Genomic DNA, 25,084 nt, shown 5'->3' on the forward strand with positions numbered 1-25,084 from the left:
TGCTATTGACACGAAATTATCTTTCACACAAACTATTTATACTTTTTCCCACTCCTGCACAGTGGGCGTGGACCACCCATAATTTTGTTGTACATATAAAATGACAATAAAGGGCTACTCTATTCTATTCTAAATCCTGACTGTTCTGTGGATTCAGGTGACTGGCCAGCTTCCACCAGCTTTAATTCCTTCTCTGAAACCAACTGAGAGTTTCCTTGGGTGTGTTTGGTGAACTGATGTTCTTTTCACTTCCAGGATTATGGCCCCAACAGTGCTCACTGGAACCTTCAGTAGCTGAGAAATTAACCAATAACCAACACCATCAGTATGTTTTGCTACCATGAGGGTGCCAAGGTCTTGAGAGAACTCACTGGTTTAACCCATCATTAGATGCTTCTTGTGTGTGAAACATTGGTAATTTTCATAGCCCATCAGTTGGACTGAACCAGCTGATAATGATTTACACTTAGTGGCAGGATTGCTTTCTAATGCGTGGATTAGATGGATTATTACTGACATCTGGTGAGAATCTAGTGAGAATTCCATGTCAAAAGCACCTTTTGAAATATACATTTACTTAGAAAACTGGTGATGTGTTCAATACTTTATCTATTTCTATATATAAATTCCCGACTCATCCCTGTAGGCAGTCATTACCCTTTAAGCTCAGGTTCTCTACCCAAGGCCTGGGAAGTTGAGGGTCCTGCACTGTATCTTTGCTGTTCGTAGGACTGTGCTCTTCTGGAGATCTCGAGTGGTCCAGTTATCCCTGAAACCACTTCTCTGGTGAGCCTGGTGAATGAAAGAGATGGACTGGGGCTAGAGGTGCCCAACGTACAAATCTTATAGATCACGATTTTGAAACGCATCATGGCCTCCACATGCTGCATATCCTGCCTTCTTGGATGACCTGATCATCCACAGTAACACCTGGTGGCCGTGTGCACTAGGTGGCCACGGTCCTGAGGCCGGCAAGAATCACGGCCAACCTATGCAGGTTTTAAAGCAATTCTTAATTTAAACACTATAAAATATATATGTGAAGTACATATACTGGAAAAACCACCCAAAAAAAATCGTACATAAAATACAGCTTTGTGTTTTTTCAGTGTTTATTTGTTAATTCCATTTCAGGACACAGTTTCTCATTCTTAATTTAAATTGCCCATTTAATGATGTGTGGGTGGCATGACCATGCACAACAAAGTTCTGAGTTATTTTTCAGTTTAAAAAAACAAAAACAAACAACAAATACGAACAAAACCAAAAAAATCTCAAACCTCCCACTCAGACTTGTAAAAATCATCTTCTGGGACTGGATGATAAACAGAGCAGTGGACACACAGACTGGACTGACCAGCAAGTGAGTGGGTGAGTCAGTTCACAAAATGCAATCCATGTATAGAACAAACAAACAAACACACAAAGCACACACACAAAAAAACAAAACAAAGAAAGAAACAAAAAAAGCAACATTTTACAACTTCAACCTAAAGCGCTCTATCTATGCAAGATAGCATGGGTGCTGTGTAGGAGTAGAGTCAGTTTCAGTCCACTTCTGTCAGGCCACAGGGTCTTCTGAACTCTTGACCTCGCTCATGAATCCACTTATTTGAGACTGATAAAAAGACAAGACAAATAAAATTAACCAAGTAAAGCAGCTTGAACATGCTGTCTAATAGCTTTTGACATTTTAAATCATACTTTTTTGTAAATAAGCTTGCACATCTCAAGTACCTAACGTAAACCACATTTAAGCCTGCTGGATTCTTCTCTTATTTATAATTAATTCAATATTTATACTTGTACAAATGGAAAAGCTAGAAATGATAAAATGTTATTTTTACATTGTATTAGGGAATTAGTTTTGCTTATTATAGTGCTGTTTTATCATTATTAGTTTCATTTCCTCTCTAATGCTGCCTCATGTTTTGCAATAACATCTTGAATTGTGAACCTGTTAATTCACATACTTGAAGTGATAGTGGTTGCAGAGTAGAGCACTTAAAAATTCTGTACAAACCAAAGAACACACCAGGACCAACTGGATTAAATATTAGATATCAAATATTTTATTTATTGTGCAGCTGTAATTGTCATTGACCTCCTGTTTTCTGTTTTCTTGTCTTTATGTTTAATGAGAACGTGGCCGTTTCCAAACCTATTTGATGAATCACAAATGTGGCTTTATAAATCTGAACTACAGTTTACCCCATTTGCTTCCTACTAGGACAGGACAGGCTGCATGTCTGGTCCTATAGTCTCCCTCGCCGCTCCTGAACAAATTATACCAGAACACTGATGTTCCCTGTGGAAAAATAATTAGAAAGCAAATATGACGATAAAGTTGAGTGTCCAGTAAATAGGAGGTTTAAAAGTACTTTGAGTAAAAATGGCTTACTGCTCATGGTAGGGTAAAAAGTCAAGGGCACCAAAATAATTCTGGACTTGAATTAGCTTTAAAAAAAAAAAAAATTATAAAATCTTTTTTTTTTTTGTGTTTGTTCAGCTGTCTTTGTGAGATCGTGACTATTTCTGATTTTGTTAAAAAACTGTTTAACTATAAAGTAAACGCTAATAGCCTGAGGATAGCAGTAGTATAAAATAAAAAGACAATACAAAGGGAATAATAATGCCAGTCTTCACACAAGCTCGCTCACAATCAAAGAAACATAAAAATATCATCACCTTTCTTGGCCAGATTACTGCTCCAAAGTCAGGGAAGACTGTGGCACCTCCTGCCTCAACATCACTCATCTGAAAAAAGACAAGATCATTTATAATCACTAGTGGTCACTGGCTTCTCGTAAGACGCTATTCCATACTACGCCATGTCTCAATAAGTTACGTAAAAAATAAAAAGTGTGATTGTTCATGTTGTGAAGTTCTTCCCTCAATGCTGTTAGTTTTCTTTCATCCTTAAACTTGTTTACCAATTGTTACCAATTTACGGTATAGATTAGGGCTGGGCGATATGGCCTAAAATTCATATCGCGATATAATTTGAAGCATGTGCAGTAACGATATATATCGCGATATATTCTTTTCTTCTGTATAACGTATTTTCCACACTATAAGGCACACTTAAAATCCTTTAATTTTCTCAAAAATTGAGAGTGTTCCTTATGTATGAATTCTGGTTGTGCTTACTGACCTCGAACCGATTTGGGCTAGGAGAAATCTGTTAAAAAAATGTTTTAGTACAACTTTGGTAAGCTGCACTGCTTGATGGATTGTCAGAGCATTACGGCTGCCGTAGTGAGGAGCTTCGGAGTAATCTGGGTCCAAAACTCCGTCCGCTTCAGGTCCCAAAGTCAAACGAACACTGAGAGTTAAAAATGGTCTAAATTCTTTCATCTTTAATAAAATCATCAGCGATGCTGCTTTACCAGGTGTAACAAGTAAGTTTAACATCCAGGCATCCATGAAAACAGAAGTTATTAAATTTAACGGAGTTAGAAGTTAACAGGAAGTTAGCTCGCTAGTTTCAACCTAAACATGACACCATGTTCTGGCTGAGAGATTTTTGAAACTAATTCAAACGTACAGATCTGCTACCACTTCCAACATAAATGAAGACAGGAAACTAAACAGCAGTGGCATTTGCAGGGTTACTGAAGTTGGACTACCCGGTATATAATGTTGTGCTACGTGATTGCTAGCGACACAGTTATGTTAGCATAATATTAGCACAGTGAAGCTGGAGGATGAACGTCAACTTTTTTTCCACTCGATAAAAGTTAATGTGAGGGATTCTGGTGGTTAGGGACAAATGCAATCGCATAGCAGGATGCTATACACGGGCCAAACTTCAATCAGGAGAACAACTGAGATTATTCATCCACAGTACAAGGTTAGTTATTAATATACTGCGACAACATGGGAATAGAGCAGCTGCGAGAGAATTCAACATTAATGAATCAATGTTACGGAAGTGGAGGAAGCACAGTTTTTGGCTTTCCCCATATTTCAAAAGTGCTTCATCTCTTTGCTATGACTGTCGGCATAATTTGCAGATGATAATGGTTGTAGCCGTTGCGATGCTTTCGACCAAAACAGGCGCAGCTTGATGACATCATCAACGTGCGCTATCGCGATAGAGCGGTATAGTCAAAACCTCTACCGTTGGCCAAATTTATATCGTTTCTATCGTATATCGTTTATATCGCCCACCCCATGTACATGTATGATGTATGAATTTAAACCGTGAACGGAGGTGGGGTGCAGCAATCCATACACTACATGCTCTACATCATTCAAAATTAAAATCTTGTCTCATAGACAGCTCAGTGTTAGCAAAGGCAAAAGAAAAAACAAAAAAACAAAACAAGGTTCTTTGTCGGCCTGTTAATGGCGCACGGACAACAAAACTCTCTACAATATGTACCAGAACTGATTGACAGGTAAACATAATTTTGCTATGTATTGATATTATTCAGTATTATTGCCAAAGAAATGTTACAACCTTTTGCACTAATTCTTGATTGTGAACTTAAAAATTATGACAACACACTGCAGGTGAATTAATCTATGAAAGTCAATCAATCCAAGTCCAACATTGAGCCAGAGCTTTTGCTTATGCCCATGAAGCCGGAATGAAACGATGGAGAGTGGATGCCAGGAGACGGCCACCACTGCCTTCAATCAGCAGTGAACAGATACGTATACTTACGTAGTTTAAATAAGTCGCCACACGATTTCCAGTGCCTAATCTTTTGAAAGCATCTGGCTCATCTTTCTATAAAGATAAAATTTAAGAGTGAAGATACATAATAACAAACTGCACGCACATTACTTACGTAGTTTAGGAAGGTAGCAAGTCTATTTCCATCGACGTGGAGGTTGCTGTCAAAAGGACGCTGCAACAGATGTTTATTTAACCGATCACCAAATAGACTCAAAATTAGAGCCTGCCATTAAGGGCACAAACTACATTCAAATAAAATGTATTATTTATCTGTTATTTGTCAGACGTTTATGTTTTTTGCGTTAATTTGAGTTAAAGACACCTTTTTATATATTTATTGCATTATGTCTTCAAGTGAATAGAAGAGAATCACTCTTATTATTTAGCGCATTATTACCCTCAACTACATAATTGGAAAAATAAAAAGGTATATATGCATATGGTAGGGGTGCAACTATACTCGTATCGATATTGAACCGTTCGATACAGTGCTTTCGGTTCGGTACTATTAGATTATTCTGTTATTATATGTTACCTTATATATGTAATCAAAGTAGTTGAATTAGAATACTGCTGTAGATCACATTATACCCTTTAATATAGAGTGTGTGAGCTGTATGTAGTTTAGTTCTCATTATACTTTTGAGTTAACAGAACATATTCACATATTAGTTCATTAGATAAATGTGCATCACTCTGTATCCTTGATCTGCTGGGAATGTGTTACACTGTTTTCTTGACATGCTTAATTGTTGAATCATGAAGAGAAGGTTGTAAGCAGGAGACTCTGTGTCTAAAGACAGGGGAGATAGATAGACCACATTCCACACCCCCACCTTACAGAAAGCAGAGAAACAACTGCCGAGGTCATAACTTAGGCGCTGTAACAGAGAAAAAATGTGATGTTTTGGCTTTTACGACTAGCTGGGGGCCACTAGAGACTATAAAAAGCTGAGCAACCCGTCACCATTTTGAGACATGTGCCTGACCCTCTGGTAGCATCTCTCCCGTCCGGACGTTGTAATGCTCTGACTGTTGAATTGTATGGAAATAAATGATTGTTGATTGAGCATTGATACACCGAGTATTGTCCCTCCTTCAGCCCAAAGATTCAAAGAATTGGGAGATTTCAACAGTACGCATATGTATTGAACAATACAAAATTTATTTTATCAACTTTTCTTCTGATGATGCTGTCTGTGTTGAGCGCTTAGTGGATTTGCGTTCGACTACTTCGCCTAGGCTGCACTGCCGAGTGCAGATCCACTGAGCGCAGCGCAAGTTAGCAAGACAGAAGCTAAGCTCGTTGCAACATGGCAAATTTAACCTCCCCCACCCTCATTCAGATGTGGCCTTTGGAACTATTTTGGTCTTCATGTGAAGTATGACCCTGAAGGTAAGCGTGTCATGGACTAAAGTAAAACAGTATGTCGGATGTGCCACTCAATGCTCAATTACATGGGTGGGAACTACTGCGTTAGCGCAGTTTGCTCGTTAACGTGTTGATGCTGTCCAGCCCCACGCACGGGGCGATCCATGGTAGCTCTTTAACGGAGATTTGCCATGTGGTGGCGTTAACGTCATTTCAGATTAACGCTGACAGCACTAGTGGAAACACAATGAATATGACTGCACATTTACTCCGACATCATCCTAGTGCAAAGACAAGAGGAAGCAGACAAAACCCAACTAGCACGCATGCTACAAACTTTACCCGAGTCATTTAGACAGCCGTTAGCACATGATTCTCCTTATGGGGACCTGATATGTTTAATATGCTGCTGAGAATATAGCCCAGAAGAAGCGTATAGTATAGCTTTTATTTTGGAAAGAGACATTTCTCTGTAATAAACTCTCTTTTCCAAAGATGAGGGATTTCTCGATCAGATAGATTTATTATTTTATGCCTTTGTTGTTTCAGCAACATTAAATAAAAAAAACTGTAGGTTTGAGTTAAAATATATATTTATAATTTTAAATAAATGACAAATTAAAAAAGCATGAAAATTTTTTTGTTTCGAAAAAATATTGAACCGTGACACCAAAGTATCAAACCGAACCGAACCGTGAATTTTGTGTATCGTTGCACCCCTAGTATATGGATATATATATATACACACACACACACACACATATATACACACACACACACACTCATGTATTAGTCATTCTGCAACACAAGTAATTCTGTTCACAAGTAAGACATATTTAAGTTAAGCTTTGGAATGTGGGAAGCATGCCAAGACAAACCACAGCAGTTTTCACATCCACAGTGCACACAAACTTTCACATAAAAAGTGAACTTACCCTGGAGAAGTCAAAATGTGGCTCATACTGTCCTCCCACGCCATAGTTTGCAACCTGGTCAGCCAATGACAAAAATGACCCTTAGATAGAGGTGATAAATAAACTCTCCTGTCCACTGAAAACTGAATTATTAACTCATGCTGTTGCTCTGTGTATCATTGAACTTGTGCAAAACAACTAAGCTACACTACATAAGACTACAAATCAAGAAGCCACAAATCTCAGTAATGGCAAAAATAATTAATTGATAAAGGGAAATTATCCCAGCTAATTCTGCATCATTATTTCTAACAGACTTTTGAAAATATTTTTTATCAATTATTTATATTTCATCTTTTAACATTGCAAACTCCTTTACAATACTTTTAGTGAGTAAGAAACTTTTATTCATGCAACCTTGTCAAAGGTTGTCTTTATTTTTTACTTGATTCATTTGTTTGGTTATATTCACATTATGTGCCAGAGGGGTTTTTATTATTGTTTGTTTGTTTGTTTGTTTGTATTTAAAGCCATGTAAAGGTTATTATTAATTCATATAGAACATATTTATAGCTTGTATAAATATGAATTTTACTTTTAAAAGTACATGTCTGTGTGTGAAGCTGTTGCATGTTTTCAGTATCGGTTTGATGGTTTCATGAGTAAGCTCTGACCACTGTCCTCTAGTGAATTTGGCACTTCAATCAGAATTGCTATACCTCCCTTAGAAACTATGAAAACAGAAAATATCCAACTTATGGAATAGCGATGGTTTGGATTCGTCTAATCATCTAAAGACACTCTTAAATAAACCAGATCAAATCACGTAAAAGTAACAGCATCATTATTTTTTCTTCCATTATTTAAGAGTTAGTATTTAATTTACAAGTTTAAAATAAAGTACAGTAAGTATATGTAAAATGTATGAGCAACTCAAAAGGAACCCCATAGAGTGAGCCCACAGGCTGCTGTGAGATAAAGCAGATGTACAATGTAAACATGGTCAAAGCTGTAAGTGATTATCTGGGGTTAACGCCTCGATTTGGCAAAGTCACCAGTCTTAGTGGAACCTTTAGGAGTACAGTTATCTCTGATTTCATATGGGACTGCACATTGATATGAAAAACTATATGATGAGATTTTTATTTTTTTTATTTATTTAACCTTTATTTAACCAGGAATGTCCCGTTGAGATCAAAGACCTCTTTTTCAAGGGAGTCCTGGCCAAGAGGCAGCACATTTCAAGACAAATACATACGAACAAACAAAGTTAAAATTACACAAAACAATTACACATTATTGAGGCAGCCTGTAGGCCTTTGAGTTTAGTTTTAAAAACATTTAAAGACAACAATTCAGTTAGTTTCCAGTCTTTCTGTAACATGTTCCATGAAAAAGGCGCAGAGTGGACAAAGGCTTTCTTACCCAGCTCTGTGCGGACAAGGGGAACAGACAACAGCAGCTGATCATTTGAGCGCAAGGAGTAAGAACCACTATTTGTCCTTGTGACCAAAGTACAAATATAAGGAGGCAGCAATCCAAGCATAGCTTTGTAAATAAAAGTGTACCAATGCCCCTGTCTTCTAATGGCCAAAGAAGGCCATTTTACTCTTAAGTACAAATCACAGTGATGGGTCAGGTATTTACAATTGGTAATAAACCTCAAGGAAGCATGATACATCGTGTCCAACATTAGAAGACATGAAGAAGAAGCGTTCATATACAGAATGTCACCATAATCTAACACAGATAAAAAGGTTGCAGTGACAAGACGTTTTTTTACTGCAAAAGAAAAGCACTGTTTATTACGGAAGAAAAAACGAAGTTTAAGTCTCAGTTTCTTTACTAGTCTCTCTATATGTGGTTTAAAGGTGAAGGAGTCATCAATCCAGACACCAAGGTATTTATATTCATGAACTATCTCTATGACATTTCCTTCAAGGGTGGACACCACTGGAATAGGCTCCGGGACCTTCTTTGACTTGGAAAACAACATTAGCTTAGTCTTGTCAGCATTGAGAACTAATTTTAGCTGAATAAGTGAATGCTGGAAAGCAACAAAGGCTTTCTGTAAAGTTTCAATGGCCTGAGCAAGAGATGATCCATAACAGTAAATAACTGTGTCGTCAGCATAAAAATGCAAATTTGTGTCTGAGACATTTTGACCCAAGTCATTGATATATAAAAGGAACAGAAGGGGACCCAAAACTGAGCCCTGTGGCACCCCCTTGTGGACAGCAACAAATTTAGAACAAAGACCTTCAAGTTTAATGCACTGGGTTCTATTTTTCAGATAATTTGAGAACCACGCTAATGCATGTTCTGACAATCCAAGGCTGAGCAGTCTGTTTTTTAGGACTGCATGATCAACAGTGTCAAAAGCTTTTGAGAGGTCAATAAAGAGTGACGCACAGTACAATTTCTTATCAAGTGCCACAATAATATCATTTATCACTTTCATAGTGGCAGTGTTAGTACTGTGTTTTTTCCTGAAGCCTGACTGAAATTTGGAGACAATATCATTAGAGTACAAAAACTCTTTCAACTGGTCACAAACTAGAGATTCCAGGATTTTGGATAAAACACACAAATTTGATATTGGCCTATAATTAGTCAACACCGATGGATCACCTCCTTTCAATAAAGGCAAAACGAAAGCTGATTTCCAAACCGCTGGAATTTCTTTGGTTTTAATTGAAAAATTAAATAGAATTGAGAGTGGTTCTGCAATAAAATCAGCTGCCAACTTCAAAAAATAAGGTTCCATCAAGTCTGGACCAGGAGGTTTTCTGTGATCCAAAGCCTTTAAAGCTTTATGCACTTCATAAACACTAAAAGGTACAAAGTTAAAACGGTCTCCAGAAAACATAGAGAGTTCTGGGCAAGTATTTGTTAAAAAAGTTTCTGCAGAAGCAAACAAGGAACCCACTGATAGAAAGTGTTCATTAAAACAATTCAAAATTTCAGTTTTATCATTAATTGAGACTGAATCTTTTACAACAGATTTAGGAAAGGTTTGAGTCATTTTATTGGCGGAAAAAGACTTGATTACTTTCCAAAATTTCTGTGGATCATTGAGGTTCTCAGTGGTGACAGACAAAAAGTATTCAGATTTGGCCTTTTTAATAAGAGAAGTACATTTATTTCTAAGCTGTTTGAAAACAGACCAATCAGTGGAAGTATCTGTTTGTCTCGCCTTGTCCCATGCTCTATTACGCTTGTGTATGCTATCTGCGAGTGTCTGCGAAAACCAAGGATTTTCTCGACCTTTAATTCTAACTTTCCGTAAGGGGGCATGTTTATTAACAATTCCCATAAAACTTTCCTTAAAATATGTCCAAGCTAGCTCTACATCTGGTAATAGTCCGATTTTTTCCCAATTAACTAATGACAAATCATGATGAAAAGCCTGTTCATTAAATTGTTTAAGATTCCTTTTGCACACTATGCGTGGCTTACATTTTGGAATTTTAGCATTTCTGCAAACAGCAACAACACAGTGATCACTTAGGTCATTACAGAAAACACCAAGTGAAGAGAATTTATGAGGTACATTTGTTAAAACCAAATCAATTAATGTAGACTTTTCAGGACATTTAAGATTTGGCCTGGTAGGAAGATAGACTAGCTGGGTAAGATTAATTGAATCGCAGAATTCTTTAAATTCACCAGAAGTTGCATTTAGCCAGTCCCAGTTCAAGTCTCCAGCCATTAGTAGTTCGGTATAATTTAGTTTAGCCAAAAGGTGCTTTAATGAAGATAATGCCTCTTTTGAAGCAGATGGGGGCCTGTAACACCCAGCAATGGTTATCGAAAAAGTATTAGCAATATCTACATTCAAGGCCAAAAACTCCATTTGTTTGCATATCGATTGGGACAGAACAATCGAAGCATTAAATCTTGATTTGACATAAATAGCTACACCGCCTCCTTTTTTTGGCCTATCAGTGCGATATACATTGTACCCATATATGTTAATGTCTTCATTAGTAATAGATTTAGTTAACCAAGTTTCAGAAATTATAACAACATCTGCATCTGTAGATTTAACCCAAATTTTGACCATGTCCATCTTCGGTAGTAGGCTGTGCACATTAAGATGAATATATTTGACACCAGACATTATTTTAAAATCAGAAGGAGTCTGATAAGAACATCTGAACTGGATAGGCATGCTTACCTGTTCCTCTTGAAAGAAAGTGACATTTCATTATAAAATTACTTCATATTATTCATCTGTGATTAATTTTCTGCACATGGGGACAACTAATCGTGCCCATCCACATATTACATGCAGTCACTTTAAGGCTCGCAGAAACTAAATGCTCCTGTGTGTGTAGAATTGGAGTAAATGTAAAAACTAGCTCTCAAAGAGACAGAGATGTTAGAAATAAAAGACATAACCGAAGTCTCCCGTTGGACTATTTCTTTGTAGTTTCGATAATCTCGGTTTCAGCTGGAAAAATGGATCCAAAGAAGTGATGGTGCACAGGCACATCTGAAGTGAAGACTTAATTATTTAGAGGCTATTCATATATCATTAACTCTACTTTGGGTTATTGAAATCTGGTTAAGAGAAATGCTGTAATTTAAAAAATAAATAAATAAACAAAACAAACAAAACAAAAACATATTCTGTCAAGTGAATGCACCAATCATTCATCTATTGAAGTTAAAGGGTAAAAACAGTATTTTTAAGTGTCTGAGTAGGATTTTTGACTTACTGAGTCAACACTCACTAGTTACACAGGTTAGGCTAAATATCAAATGTGTGAAATAAACTCCATTACCTGCAATAACTCTGCAGTTTCTACTGTGAGACCGGTGATGTCTTCTATTCTCTGATTGACTCTGTCAATGACGGGGTCCTCCTCTCCTTCTAACCACGCACTGAATAAACAAACAAGTATTAAATGTGGCCCACACACACACACTTAAAAACAATTCGCAATTTAGAGAAACAAGACAGGATATACAACAAATGATGATACAGTTTTATTCTGACCTTGTTGTATAAAGTACTCTGAGTACACGAGTAGAGTAGAAAAGCACTATATAAGAACCAGTCCATTTAGTGAAGCTATTAAGATTTTGTCCTATTAAAATATGTTTGGACCATCAGCATCATTCACTTGACACATGCAGTATCGCTGGTTCAAGACCAGCAAGAGACCCAAATCCAGCCTCAGGAGGATACAAGCTACTGTATTCCTGGAATCCGTCATAACTAAAGAAACTAAAAACAACAAAACAAAACCAAAGGATCCTTTTTTCCTGGATGCGTTACCTTTTCGAGACTCTGTAGTTGGCTGTGGTCAGGACACCTGTTTTGGGATCACGGACAGTGGCTCTTGCAAGCTTGAAAAAAATAAATAAAACATAAGAACAGAAAGAAATAAAACATTAAATAGAAGAGTTAATCCAACCATTCCAGTTCTACGTTGTGGTACCACTCTTCTCATCCCCTCTTAACTGTTAATCTTAAATACTTTACAACTATTTCTTATTTATATATGCCGAGCAATAAAAGTTGTTTTTTTTTTTTAAAGTCCACGTTCTGCTCTGTACAGCTTAGCCTGAATGAGTTTTTAAACACAAAGAACGTGCACTCGATCAGCAGCTGTAAGAAGGTAATGTTCAAAAGCTTTCCTCCTGTGCATTAGTCTCATTAACCTTTAAAGTAATTAAATATTTTAATGGTGGTCAGCAAGAAAATATTCTGTTTCCATTTTATTAAATGCTTCTTGTCTTACCCTGGGTTTTGCCAGTTCTTTGATCTTCTCAACCTCCTCATCTGACAACGAATCCAGGTAGCGCACAATGTGGGGGCTGTCCCACTCGTCCTCTTCTTTAACAGGCTTCAGCAGAAGACGAGGGTTTCTTTTCCCGTCATGGTAGCGACAAAACAAACGGCTCCTCCTCGCTTCAGTCTAGTAAAAATAACAAAGAAAATTTTTAATTTTGCCATTCTTTTCAATTTTATAACTAACTTTAATGGAAACAACGTGCAGTGCCATGCATTTATAATGCAGCCTCATAGTAGCACAGGTATCTGAGCTTGGTAGCAGGGTTGACTGACCTCTTCATCATTTTAAGCGTCTAAACTTAAATAGACTACAGAACTATCTCTGTTGTAAATGACTCTGTACTCCGTGCGTGTGGTTTTTCCTGTGTTCCTGTTTGTTTATACAATAAACACATCTAATTATGCAATAGGTTTCCAGTTGTTGTCTATAAAAGTTTCTGTGCTCTTATTGTGCACAAATAATCACCATGTTTGGACAATTATACTTTAATCCTCCTTTATAGTTTGGTTATAGTTTGCACATAGAAAAATCTGCAACAGAGTCAAAATTAGTTTCTTATGTATTGCTTTTCAGGATTAAATACATCTTAAATCAGGGCTGACGTTTTTGGCTTGGCTAGTGCTGATTTTACATAGCATCAGAAAAACAGCCTAACAATGAATGTCCATAAAAATCAATGAAAACACATAAATATTCAATTTAGGATTTGGTTTCACAAAATAGCGACTCAAAATAGAGTCTGCAGGATGACTCGCCATTTGGATCCCCTCTCCTCTGCACAGAGCCTCATAGGACTCTCTCTCAGGGAGATGGTCTTTGGGTCTACTGTAGGTTCCCAGCTGAATGGGCTCCTCAGATGGAGGCTGGTAGTCTTGGTTCATCTCACGGAGCTGCTTCATCAGTAGCTGCTCAAAATAACGGAGGTTTCCTCCTGCCCTCTGGTGGCTGGGATCTGTCAATACAACAAAAGTGATTAGCAGAGGTAGAAGAACGTGATGATATGAAACACTTTGGAGCCGTATCCCGTGTGTGCTAATAACACATTTCAAACAGTAGTCATAGTAGGTAGACACTGAAAACAAACAAACAAACAAATAAATAACCCTGAAATCTGGCTGTTTTCTATTTTATTTTGTTAAGACTTTGTGATATAACTGCATTTACTCATTTGCCAGCAACAGAACAATTATGAGTATTTTTAACTTCAAATTTTTTTAATCTTGAAGATTTTCTTAGTGAATACAACACTAAGAAAACCTACTATTATCAAAAAACTTCTCCTTTGTGTCTTCTTCTTGTTATTTGTTGTTGAGTTACTAAAGTAACTGAGTTAAATAATGGAAAAAGTGCACCCTCTTGTGGAATTTGCAGGTAGTGCCTCTTCATTGAAGCCTAATTAATTTAGCAGCAAAGTCAGCTCATTTACAGAAACAAAGAAACTTTAAGTGTATTTTAGTTATTGTTTATCCTACATGTTGATTTTGTTGTGGTTCTTCTAGGGTGTTAATGTGTTTGCAGTTTGCTGGGTGTAGTTTTACACAGGACTGTAAGCATGTGCGCTTACAGCATTACACATTTAGTTAGGAAATTTCCAGAATGACTACAACCTCAGGATCTCCTGATAGAATTAATATTACTGCAGGTTATGAGACAGTGAGAATATCATGTTTCTCTCCTCCATTTCAGATGTGCTGTCTTGTATATAAATAGCCAGGTATGTGCTGGAAAATGTCCGAGAAATGTGTTTTCATGCTGTACATTTGCGTCCCACTTTTACGGGCGAGTCACATACTGGAGTATTTCTGTATGAGGTGCTATTTGCAGGATATTTTTGCCGCACTTGATGGCATACCGTTTCACCTCTACAACAGCTCGATTCATTTCACTTGACAAGTAAACAAGTATACCACAACTTAAAAATGCAGCTGTAGCCTGTGACCTATAGCTGTCAGAGCCTGTGATACAGAGGCTAAAATAACAGTTTAAACCCACAGGCCACTTTTTTTTTCTCGAATGGACAACTCCCAGCTACTGTGGTGAGCACAGAGCACCACAACAGTCAGAGAGGAGAGTGAACTGTAGTAACTAGTGAAACCAGAAGAAAGCAAACTATTAATTACAGCACAGTAGAGAAATTGAGTTGTAGAAGAAGGTGTAATTAGAAACAAATGAAAAAGACTTAAATCTTTAAACATATTTACATAAAACATTTGATCTAAACATGTGTCCCATGAACTCCATTCATCCAGTTTTTATATTTACAAGGAAGACTACATCTCTGTCCGACTCAGGCTGGAAATAGAGTGTGTGTGTGTGTGTGTGTGTGTGTGTGTGTAATGAGCGTTGGTGTGCAGGAAGAATGCTTCATTTGCCTATGTTGTGTCTTACCAATAGCTACAAGCCGTCGCGTCAGTTCAATGGCTCGAGGGAGGTCACCCATTTGGTAAACAGAGTAGCTGAGGTAGTCCAAAATGTCTGCCTTGGAAACCACAGCTTCCTCGCCATCGTCCAGCTGTTTCAAGGCCTGCTGCAGCCACAGCACGGCATGGTAATAGTCTGCATCGTTGTAAGCCGTCTTTCCCATGTCGAAGCAGTCATCCACGGTCAGTACAGCATTCGAGTGCACACCTGATGGAAACCACTCAGTAAGACTAAATGACTGAACAAAATGTACTTAAGACATACCACTTTTTTTTAAATGTGCACCATTTATTAAGTTATTAATAAATAACATAATAATTATTAAGTTATTTATTAACTTAATATTAATTACTTTTCCATGACATGCTTAAGTTACTCTGCCCTTTGTGATATTTTCATGCTTTTTTATATTCAACACACACACTTCTTGCTTACCTGGCAGCTTTCCTTTGGAGAAGGCTTCAGAATCCAGTTGGTACGTGTCCTGCAGGCGCATCAACGCCTTGGCTGCACCCGTCTCATCTTCCTCGTCTGGGAAATATTGTCTGTGTACGGACATGTTGGAGACGAACCCTGGACAGAAAGTGAGAATGTCTTTCTGTACATCTCATTTGCATGTATCACATGACACTCACAACACTCACATATAATTCAAATTTGGGTCATTTTTAACTTGTTGGTACTTAATCGTTTACTTACACATGCAGAACAGCAACATCATATTGATCTAGATGTACCAGCTCTAAAGGTGTAGCTGGAATGTGTCTTCGCCTTTTTAGTCAGTCTCTGTGTGTTTGCGTTTCTTCACAGACTGTACTACACAATAGCATCACAACCGTGCAATACACAGTTACAGAATTCTGTACACATATGCTAAGTTTATCTGCCTTACACAGATATGGTCCTGTGTCTAAACACGTACACACTTTCAGGTCCAAGTGCACAGAGACAAAGACACACACACTCTTCATTGCCAAAATATGCAGATATGAAGAACAGCTGCAGCTAAAACATGACAAGCTCTGTTCTTGATCACAGCATGTGGACAAAGCAGCACAGTAAACATTTCCACTCCCCAGCAAAAGCTGCATTCATTCTCCTCACATCCATTCTGGAGCTTATATTTGCTCTGTGCTGCTTGCCTTTTGGTTATGCTGAGAGATATATATTACTGTATATATTGTGTCATGGTGACAATACATAGAATAGGTGAATACGGGTTGCCAGGTAGAGTGGTTTGATTAGTCAGTAAAATTACAAAAAACTAGAAAAGTTTTTCCTGTTGGGTTTTGCTTTAAAAGCCATTAAAAGAATGCTATTGATTTGGGATTAATAAAGGGTAACATACAGATTTGGCCAAGAAAACATACACTGAGGTATTTCTCTATATTTTGCAACATGCAATAAGTAAAGTGGCAAATGAACTGCTCTAGACACAGAGGTAGGCACTATTTAAAAAACATTTCCCCTTTGTCTGATTGTAGCATGCACGTGATGATCTGCAAGATCTCACAGACCACACAGAAAACATCCTAATTTTTCCAAGCAGAGTTCAAATCAGGGCACTTCACGAGTGCTCCTTTAGTAAAATACTGCTTTGGAGATATATCCTTACCATCAGCGGGATTCTGAAGTACCAGGCTCTCCAGTTCAGACCACTCAGTGTTGAGTCTCTTCATCAGTTTATAGGCATTCACTGGGTGAGCCAGGTAGCCTTCTGGGTCAGCGGTGGACACTCGGGTCAGGGCATCAAGTTTATTGGCCCAGCTAAGAAACGGATACAGGGTGATTCTACTACACATTTTATAGAGAGACAATACACTTCATATCAACTTACCCTATAAATGTGAGAACGGATTAAAGGAAAAGTAACACACATAAACAGACTAATATGGGGTGATATCTGAGAGTTCAGAATGTACCTTTTTACAGCGGCCAGCTTGGACTCCTCTGCTTTGATGTACTCCCTCAGAGACTGAACCAGCTCCTTTTCTGTGTAGATCAGGTCTGTCATTTGGCCTGTAGGCACACACACAGATATGAAGGTAAATTAGACGTTTCACTGAGGATAAAGTCAACATCAGCTTGTTTATTATTACAATTTCAAGCAATTTGCAGGTTTAGTGTTTCTGAGACAAAATGACTCATTTCACATTAAAACTCCATCAAGCGATACTTGATGTCGGTGCAGCGCTTAGCCTGCTGATCAGACGGTCGAGAGACCTTTCTGTTTGTTCAGCATGTTCTCCATGTGGGATTTTCCTCTGGGCACTCTTGTTTGCTCCCACAATGAACACAGGGATATTAGGTTAATGGGTAAATAAATATTAGCTGTAAGACAGGCACATTGGTTAGACTGTATTATAAAAAGCTGTATTAGTGTGCGTGGAAATATGTGAATACGTGTTGTCAGGTACTTTGGTTTGAGGAGTCAGTAAAAAAAAAACAAACCAAAAAGCTATAGAAATGTTTTTCTGTTGTATTTTGCTTTAAAAGCCAAAGAAAAAAATGAGTCTATTTCTGGTAACACTTTCTCCCCACCACTCCCCTCAGACTTAGGCTGAAAATAACTCTTCAGCCAAAAACTGCGGGGCTTTAATACTATAGAATTACTCAGCAAAATTACAGTTAAGCACCCACCCATGAGCCTTGGAAGAGATAGATGGGGTGTAGTGTGCTTAGTAAACATCCTCATTGGATTGCTTAGCTTAACAGAAGTTTTAAAAGACAGAGGATGACAAGTCTGCATTGTTTTTGCATGCAAACAGCATATCTGACCACCTAAGTGCATTAAATCAACAGAACAGCACATCAGTATACCTTTCCAAGCAATAAGAACTAACCAGTTGAGCGATGTGACACATATTGTATACAAAAAGCATTTTCTGTATGCCAGCAATGTCTCTGTGATTGCACAAATCAAGGGCATTGTGTAAGAAAAGCTTTTTTTCCCTTTTAAAGTGGTTCAAGAGATTAATTTCTACGGAAATCATGTTGAATATCTGAGCACTGATTTGAAAGAAAGAAAGACGAATCTATGTACCACAACTATTTCTCTATAAAGTTATTATTAGTCCTCTTCTGGCCACATCCTCCATTTAATACAAAGTGAAAAGCACAGATGTACATTCTTGAGCAATTCAGCATCCTATTATTGTGGTCAAACGTGGCCGATTTGATTAAAAACAACACAGGTAATTAGTAAGGCATCAATCAAGATTGTTTTTTTTTTTAAATCCAGAGTAGCACTGAGCTCTTGACCCGTGGGCTTGGTTTGATTAATCAATTGAATGAATGATTGACTATTCATGCAAGTCCTGTAAATGAGTCCCAAGTAATTCCAAACACCTGATGACAGATTAAAGGCTCACTCACCAATGCTTTCTAGAGTTTCTGGATTCTAACACTAAATGTTTAAAGAACTGACAAAGTTTGCAAATCTGCTTGAGGATAATTGTTGGAACAGATACTAATATTTTATTTTCTATTTGTTCTCTTGACCTTTTATAGAACATATTCATTTTATTTTGATGCCTTCCAAAAGATGGGATTTTCCCCACAATTTTATTACCCATTGACTTATAATAGGACAAAAAGGAGGCAATACAGGTTAGCAGCAATGTCTGTCAAATTCTACCAGTCTCTCTCTCTCTCTCTCACACACACAGGACACCGATCGGCCTGACTCATTTTTAAGAGTCAGGCCCAAGGACACTTCAGTATGTGAAGGAGGCAGCGACACTGTGATAAGTGGACTAGCTGCCCTGACAACCAGTAAACCTACCAATGGATGTAAAGATCTCTGCCCGTGTGGTCCGGCAGCAACACAGCAGGACCGAGGAGACAAAAAGCAGGACTTTGCTCATTCTGCCTTGTTCAGTAACCTGCAATTACATTTAAAAAAAAACCCATAATCACATCATGTCACAGTGGCACGCAAAATAAACTAGTTATGCTGAACATTATAAAGCATATAAAACGATTTTTTTATCCACCGTTTTCTATAAATCTCTATGAATAAAGTGTCTTTTTTGAAGTATTCCTCCTTAAAGCCGTTTAACACAATTTGTAAGCGTATCATATATAAAACGTTTCAAACTTTCAGTTTGTGTTACACCAAGTCTGACTCTGTGTTTCCAGACTAAATTTGCAGATCGCCAAACAATTCTCAAAAGTTTCCAGCACGTTTCCTACAAATGAGTCATGGTCTATTGTTCCCAGTTCTCACTGAGAAGGGAAAAATAGGGGACACAGCTGTAACTGAACAGTATATTTTTAATATGTTTATGTGTGTAATTTTCTCATTTCTCTTTCCATCAGGGTCGCGCCAGGTCGGCATAAGTTCATTTTCAGTCTCCTGCTCTACAATTCAACATGACAACCAGAAAATTTATTTTGGAAATGAGCTCGTGCACTGAAGATAATCTTATGTACCTATTTACTTACTTACGTGCCTTGCTTTTAAAAATATAACCTACATTTCCATGCAATTAGATGCATTTGACACACTAAATAAAACACAATAAGGCACAAAACCTCAGTGTTTATTAATGGCAGACTTTGCCACAATGCATTAGTAGTGTTATGAGGATTAAGTATCGGAGCCAGCTACAGGGCTGAGCAGAAAAAGTAGAAGTAACATCAGTCCAAGACTGTAAAAAGCAACTGTGTGCTACTTTCTCCTTTCCTTCTGTTTTTAAAACATCACTTGGCACTGATGACTGTTTACTACAGTATGTTTAAAACGTACACATCTATAATTCTAACTGCAAGCACAGACACATTGATGTTTGAATAAATTTGAGTAAAGAAATAGCTTAATAACCTCCTGGAAAGAGAAACTATTTGACTGACACCTTCTGGGCAAATTCAGTGATTTTCTACAGTGACAATAAGAAAGCAACATGATGTCCAAAAGGAACAAGTATAACAAATTTACAGGAAATAAATGTCAGTGTGTAAGCACCATATCTGTCTGCCAGTGATGGTGTGACACAAACACAGGTGGAATGTGGCTCATATGTGACATCCTGATTCTTCTGATGGGGTAAACATCTGACACAGACATGCCGATGCTAATCTACAGCAGGCGCGACTGAAGAAAGGCTGTGAAATCTCCTTAACGTGTATAGGAAAGAACTATTTTTCCTCATCTTCTCTTTTAACATTTACAATTACAGCTATTACACTGGAATGTACCACAGAGGGTGTAACTTTGTAGCCAAATGATCAAAAAAATGATATGACTGGACCAAGATTCAGGAGAGACGAAGCAGCACACATTTAGCCGCACTGTTCATTTTGGGATTAAAAGAAAAAGTTACACGTTTTTGAAACACAGAAAAAAAAAAAAACTTTCACTGTCTCTTCCTGAATGTATGAGAGCTTTAAATCGGTTCACAAAGAATGTGACTAAATTTGCATTGTATGCAGAATAAATATATTTGCATTTGAGTGACACGACTGACAAAAAGCACAAGCCTTATGCTGAGCTGACAGATGTATATTGGCTGAAAACCTTTATGCTGAACTCAGAAAGAAGGCTAAGACATTCTTTAATGCAACTTTGTGTGCATTACTAAGACTATATATATTAATAAATATATTCCTTGCAGTATAAATTCAGCTTCTTGTGTGTTACGTTTAAGCATTTTGAGTTGGCTTAAACACTGGCTAGATAATCATCCCCAAAGTCTCAAACTAAAAAGTAAACGATTGCTTCTCTCGCCTTGTAATTTACAGCCAGTATCATTGCTCAGCTCAAACAGAGTCTGGCCTGTTTCTGCAGGTGGCAACATTCCTGAAAAAGAGGACTGGTACACTTACTACTCGAGTGGTGTCGGGTTTTTCTAGAAAGTAAAATGAGGGGGAGAGGACAGGCTAGGATGTCCCGAGAGTGCAGGTATGCACAGCTGCACTTTGTACACAGGCCAAAGTTGTGTGCATGCATCTCAGACCGAGGTAGGTAGGAGAAAGCAGGCAGATCTTCAACATTTTGCCATTGCATTAAGGAGCATCAGTTTTAATGTTGAGCATTTGCAAAACTGGCCTGAACTCAATGATAATAGCCTAAAAGTATCTCTGCCAGTTCATACTGAGGTTGAGTTTGTTCAGACTTTCCTGCTTTACATGGAGGAGTGGCTCTGTAAGTGAGATAAGGAACCAAAGCAACACAGTCTCTGGCAAAGACATCAGGATGCAAGGTCTGCAGTGGGGCAGGGGTTCCTATTAGGAGCAAATGTTTGCACTTAGAGTAAAACGTTCAACTTCTGTGGTCATCTTGTTCTACTCTTCTATGGGACTTTACATACTTGAGAAAAACTAAACACAACAAGCATGGCTGGTCTATGCAACATCTGTCCGACTGGTGAAAACACTAAAATAAATTTGAGTTTTAAGAGGAAGAAGATTAAACATATCAATGTGCAAAGATAAAATATCTTTCATTTAATATATGTTTATATAAACATTTCATTTCTAAGAAATACAAACAAGGGGGAAAAAAATTAAGCATTTATGACCTCGGGCTTGTGCAAAGAGGACGGAGCAGTCTGAATGATGCAATATTTCAACACTGCTGCAAAATACTTCTACCAAATTTTGTTTAGTTTTTCCCCTGAAGCCTAACCTTGAATCTGAATGGCTCATGTTTGCAGGACATATGCTCCATGACAGCACGGGTGGACATTCTAGCCAAAAGCCCATATGTTTGGATCACTTTAAAGGCAAAAAGTGCCACTTATTAATCTCTGCACCCTGTTTTTCACTCTGACTGTTGTGTGAATGTTGTGAATGTTTGTCCACTCACAGCTACTTCAAGTCTGGTACGCTAAATCTGTTATAACTCCAAGATGGAAAGTGTGTCCAATGAGCACCCCAACCATTTTGTAATCAGTCACACATTTAATTGGGTCACGCAAGGTAGATCACGTGTTGTTATTTATTTAATGATGACATCTGTACAATTCCTCTGGAAAATTATATTCCACAATGTTGAAAACAGTGACATCGCCCACCCAAACATAACAGAATAGTTTAAATAGAATTATGGATGAGGAAGAAAGAAGTTGAAGAGCCCAAAAGAAATTCATTTCTGAGTAGATTTTTGGCCCCAAACACCAAATTCCAGTGTTTGATAAACCTAGATGGGAGTAAATGCAGCTATCTTTGCATGTAAGCAAAAAAATGGAAGTTGCATGCCAGAAAACTAAAATCTGAAAAGAGAGAAGAAGAAAAAAAAGGCCTGGTACTTGCCAATTTTTTCCACTCTGGTGCACTAAGAAGAAAAGCAAGCAGTTGATGTTTAACAGATATTTTAACGACTGATGTAATCAGTAAATAGGATCAAACTCAACAGCCACACGCAGACATAGACACATAACCACGTCACATGCATGTTACACGGTGCACCGCATACAGCATCTGCACGTACCATACCCAGAACAGGTGAACGTGCCCAGGCAATCAATGGCCATCAGTCTTAAGACACAGAACTATCCTCCAGCAATGAACAAAAATTCCAGAGTCAACCTGGTGATCGTTGCTAATCTGTGCAGTTCAAATTACACTGTGGGCAGGAAAAAAAAAAGAGATTTCCCTCTTTAACACCCAGCTTAGGTTGGTTACGGTTTGTGTTTTTTAAGATCCTTACTGACAAAGTACTAACAATTTGCTCAATTCTTCAGGGCTTTTAGTATAAGCGGGCAACCCCTTCATTCATTTTCATCTATAGCCACTCGCACTTTGACTTTCACTTCCACTAAACGTCACAGGATGAGGTCAGCAAAGTGGAGCAATTTTGTGGTTTTGTGTGGTCAGCAAATCAATGGAAATACTACTTATGACACATCCCCTACTTTGATATGGAAAGAGAGCATTCCTCATCCAAGATCCCAATCATGTTCTGCTGACCATGGAAACATTATCCAGAGGAAAAGCATGGAAAACTACTGACTTCTACTGTGGTTTATATTAAGGCAAGTTTGCTGGAGCTCAATAATAACCCAAATCACCCTAATTTAATAAGTTATTAAATAAAACAAAATATATTTTATCTTTGCATTTATTTGGGGATTTTACCTACTTGACAGCAAGACAGTTGTAGCATTCAGTTTAGTTGAAAACAGTTGGATCAGGACAGTGGCTGCAGCTTATTTAGTAAGAGTCACCTGTCTTCTGGGTTTATGCAGCTGGCAGATGTATTTATTTGTTACCTTCCATTTTTACACACTCCCATAACAGCCAGAGACAATTATTTGCATTCTACCATGCATAAATCACTGCAGGGCATCACGCTACCAGGCCAGTGTATTTAGTGACGCTGTGCCATTTGTTAAGGGAGAACAAAGCCCTTTTTTGGAGCTATGCAAGACCTAATCTTTTGAACCCAGTGAACAGTAGGCAGCCACAGTGAATTCACCCCCTTTAAAGGGAGTTAATTTATATTGCAATTACATATAACAGCCCTGTGTGACCTATTTCTACGAATCTAATGTGAGTATAATAAGCATTCAGCGGTTTTACATGATTTATTCGGATAACTAAAGTTATTTAAGTTTTGATAACTAACAATTTTTCGTAATTTTCAAAGACGCATATATATCTGATAGCTGCACGTTCCTTAGTGTCGTAAATTGATCTTTTTTATTACTCTAACATTAGATGAAACTAATATTTTTGGATTTTGTATAAGTACTTTAACTGCCACTGCTATCCCATTCGTTTTACATGGTTATTTGGCATATTAAAAGCCAATAGCGATCAAAATAATCGTCAGGTGCAGAGCTAGAGGTGATTTGTTTGCGGTACATGAAATAGAAACAATGTAACTCCGCGAGGCTGGAATATGTGTCGATAACTGCTAACATCAGACCAATCTTACGCTGCTTACGTGTCTGCGTGAGAGCAGAAATTAGGTAAAGATGAGCAAAACTCACTCTTCCCCCGCGACCGAGTGTGCAGACCATCTCCAGAGTAGAGGAGCCGTCCCAGTGACGTCAGCCCGGGACGGCTGTTTCTAGAAATTCCCAACACTTCCCTTTTTTTGGTCCCGTAAATGTCCTGTAGTCCGTGCTGTGTAGAGATTTTAATTCACTGTGCCGAAAAAAGCTACACTTTCCGATTCAAAGTATGTGTGTGAGTGTGTGTAAAACACAGAATGTCATCCACGCGTGAGATGCTCGGTCACGAAGTTTCGCGCAAACTTTCAAAACTTTCTCCTTGTCCGCTGTGGAACATTTGCTACTCAGCTGTGTCTCGCATTATAATGTAACCGGGAATGAACACAAACCTCACTGAATAACATGTTGTGTTTTCTTTAACCTTGGGAACCTGATAGTCTGTACAATCTGGTGCACTAAAAAAACAACAGAAGCCTGTTGGACCCACGATTGACAACCATCCCAGCATGTTCGGGAGGCATGCGAGGTCAAGGACTCTGCCGTGATGTAGTGCTACACAGCATTTTGTGCGATAGCTAATCCGAGACAGCATTTAATGTCAGCTTACCTTCATTCTCGTGGCTTTCAAACGGGATAGTCACGTTTGAGAATGTGGACGCAAATCCACTTGGCACCCAGGGGTTATGAAAAGTACGGAGAGGGGAGGAAAGCGCTGCCACGTACAGAACCTCCCGAAAGGCTCACCCTAATCCTTTGAATAGATGCGCAGAGACATTCCTGCGGCTTCTAAGCTGTAGGGTGGAGAATTGGCTCTTCTTATTTAGAAAGTAAGACCACAGTCTTATTTTTTAATAAAAAAAAATAGTGAGCGTGTATATACATATATGCGCATTTTTAACTTTACATGATTACGATTTTTTGTTTTATTTCAATCAGAATCAGAAAGGGTTTTATTGCCAAATGTTGAGCGGGTTTACAACATT

At 38.0% G+C, this 25,084-nt stretch overlaps 1 protein-coding gene across 5 annotated transcripts; it reads right to left on the reverse strand.

The window, feature by feature from the left end:
* Positions 1-1,094: 1,094 nt before the first annotated feature.
* Positions 1,095-24,864, reverse strand: p4ha2 (procollagen-proline, 2-oxoglutarate 4-dioxygenase (proline 4-hydroxylase), alpha polypeptide 2). Of its 5 annotated transcripts, none has more exons than XM_085289555.1 (15): positions 24,709-24,864; positions 18,986-19,085; positions 17,124-17,220; positions 16,817-16,968; positions 15,637-15,774; positions 15,169-15,408; positions 13,536-13,732; positions 12,727-12,903; positions 12,261-12,331; positions 11,764-11,863; positions 6,995-7,048; positions 4,673-4,738; positions 2,689-2,757; positions 2,212-2,308; positions 1,095-1,618 (listed from the first exon to the last, which is right to left on the reverse strand). In XM_085289555.1, the coding sequence occupies exons 1-15, from the start codon at positions 24,712-24,714 to the stop codon at positions 1,548-1,550; spliced, it is 1,635 nt and encodes a 544-aa protein (XP_085145681.1). In that variant the 5' UTR covers positions 24,715-24,864; the 3' UTR covers positions 1,095-1,547. The 5 variants fall into 5 exon arrangements, with proteins under 5 accessions (XP_085145681.1, XP_085145680.1, XP_085145679.1 ...); XM_085289554.1 differs by lacking the exons at positions 4,673-4,738; positions 24,709-24,864 and adding exons at positions 4,800-4,859; positions 24,138-24,193; XM_085289553.1 differs by lacking the exon at positions 24,709-24,864 and adding an exon at positions 24,138-24,188.
* Positions 24,865-25,084: the final 220 nt, after the last annotated feature.

The sequence above is a fragment of the Mchenga conophoros genome, linkage group LG10 (genome assembly GCF_057382185.1).
Source record: "Mchenga conophoros isolate Kocher_MC1m ecotype Shallow Benthic linkage group LG10, M_conophoros_male_GT1.1, whole genome shotgun sequence".
Taxonomy (NCBI): Eukaryota; Metazoa; Chordata; class Actinopteri; order Cichliformes; family Cichlidae; genus Mchenga; species Mchenga conophoros.

Coding starts and splice junctions, on each gene's coding strand:
- p4ha2 (XM_085289557.1), bottom strand. CDS start 19,067: ATGAGCAAAGTCCTGCTTTTTGTCTCCTCGGTCCTGCTGTGTTGCTGC. Junction 13,733..15,168: donor GCGACGGCTTGTAGCTATTG/GTAAGACACAAC, acceptor TTGTATTGACAG/ATCCCAGCCACCAGAGGGCA. Junction 2,758..4,672: donor TGGCGACTTATTTAAACTAC/GTAAGTATACGT, acceptor GTCTTTTTTCAG/ATGAGTGATGTTGAGGCAGG.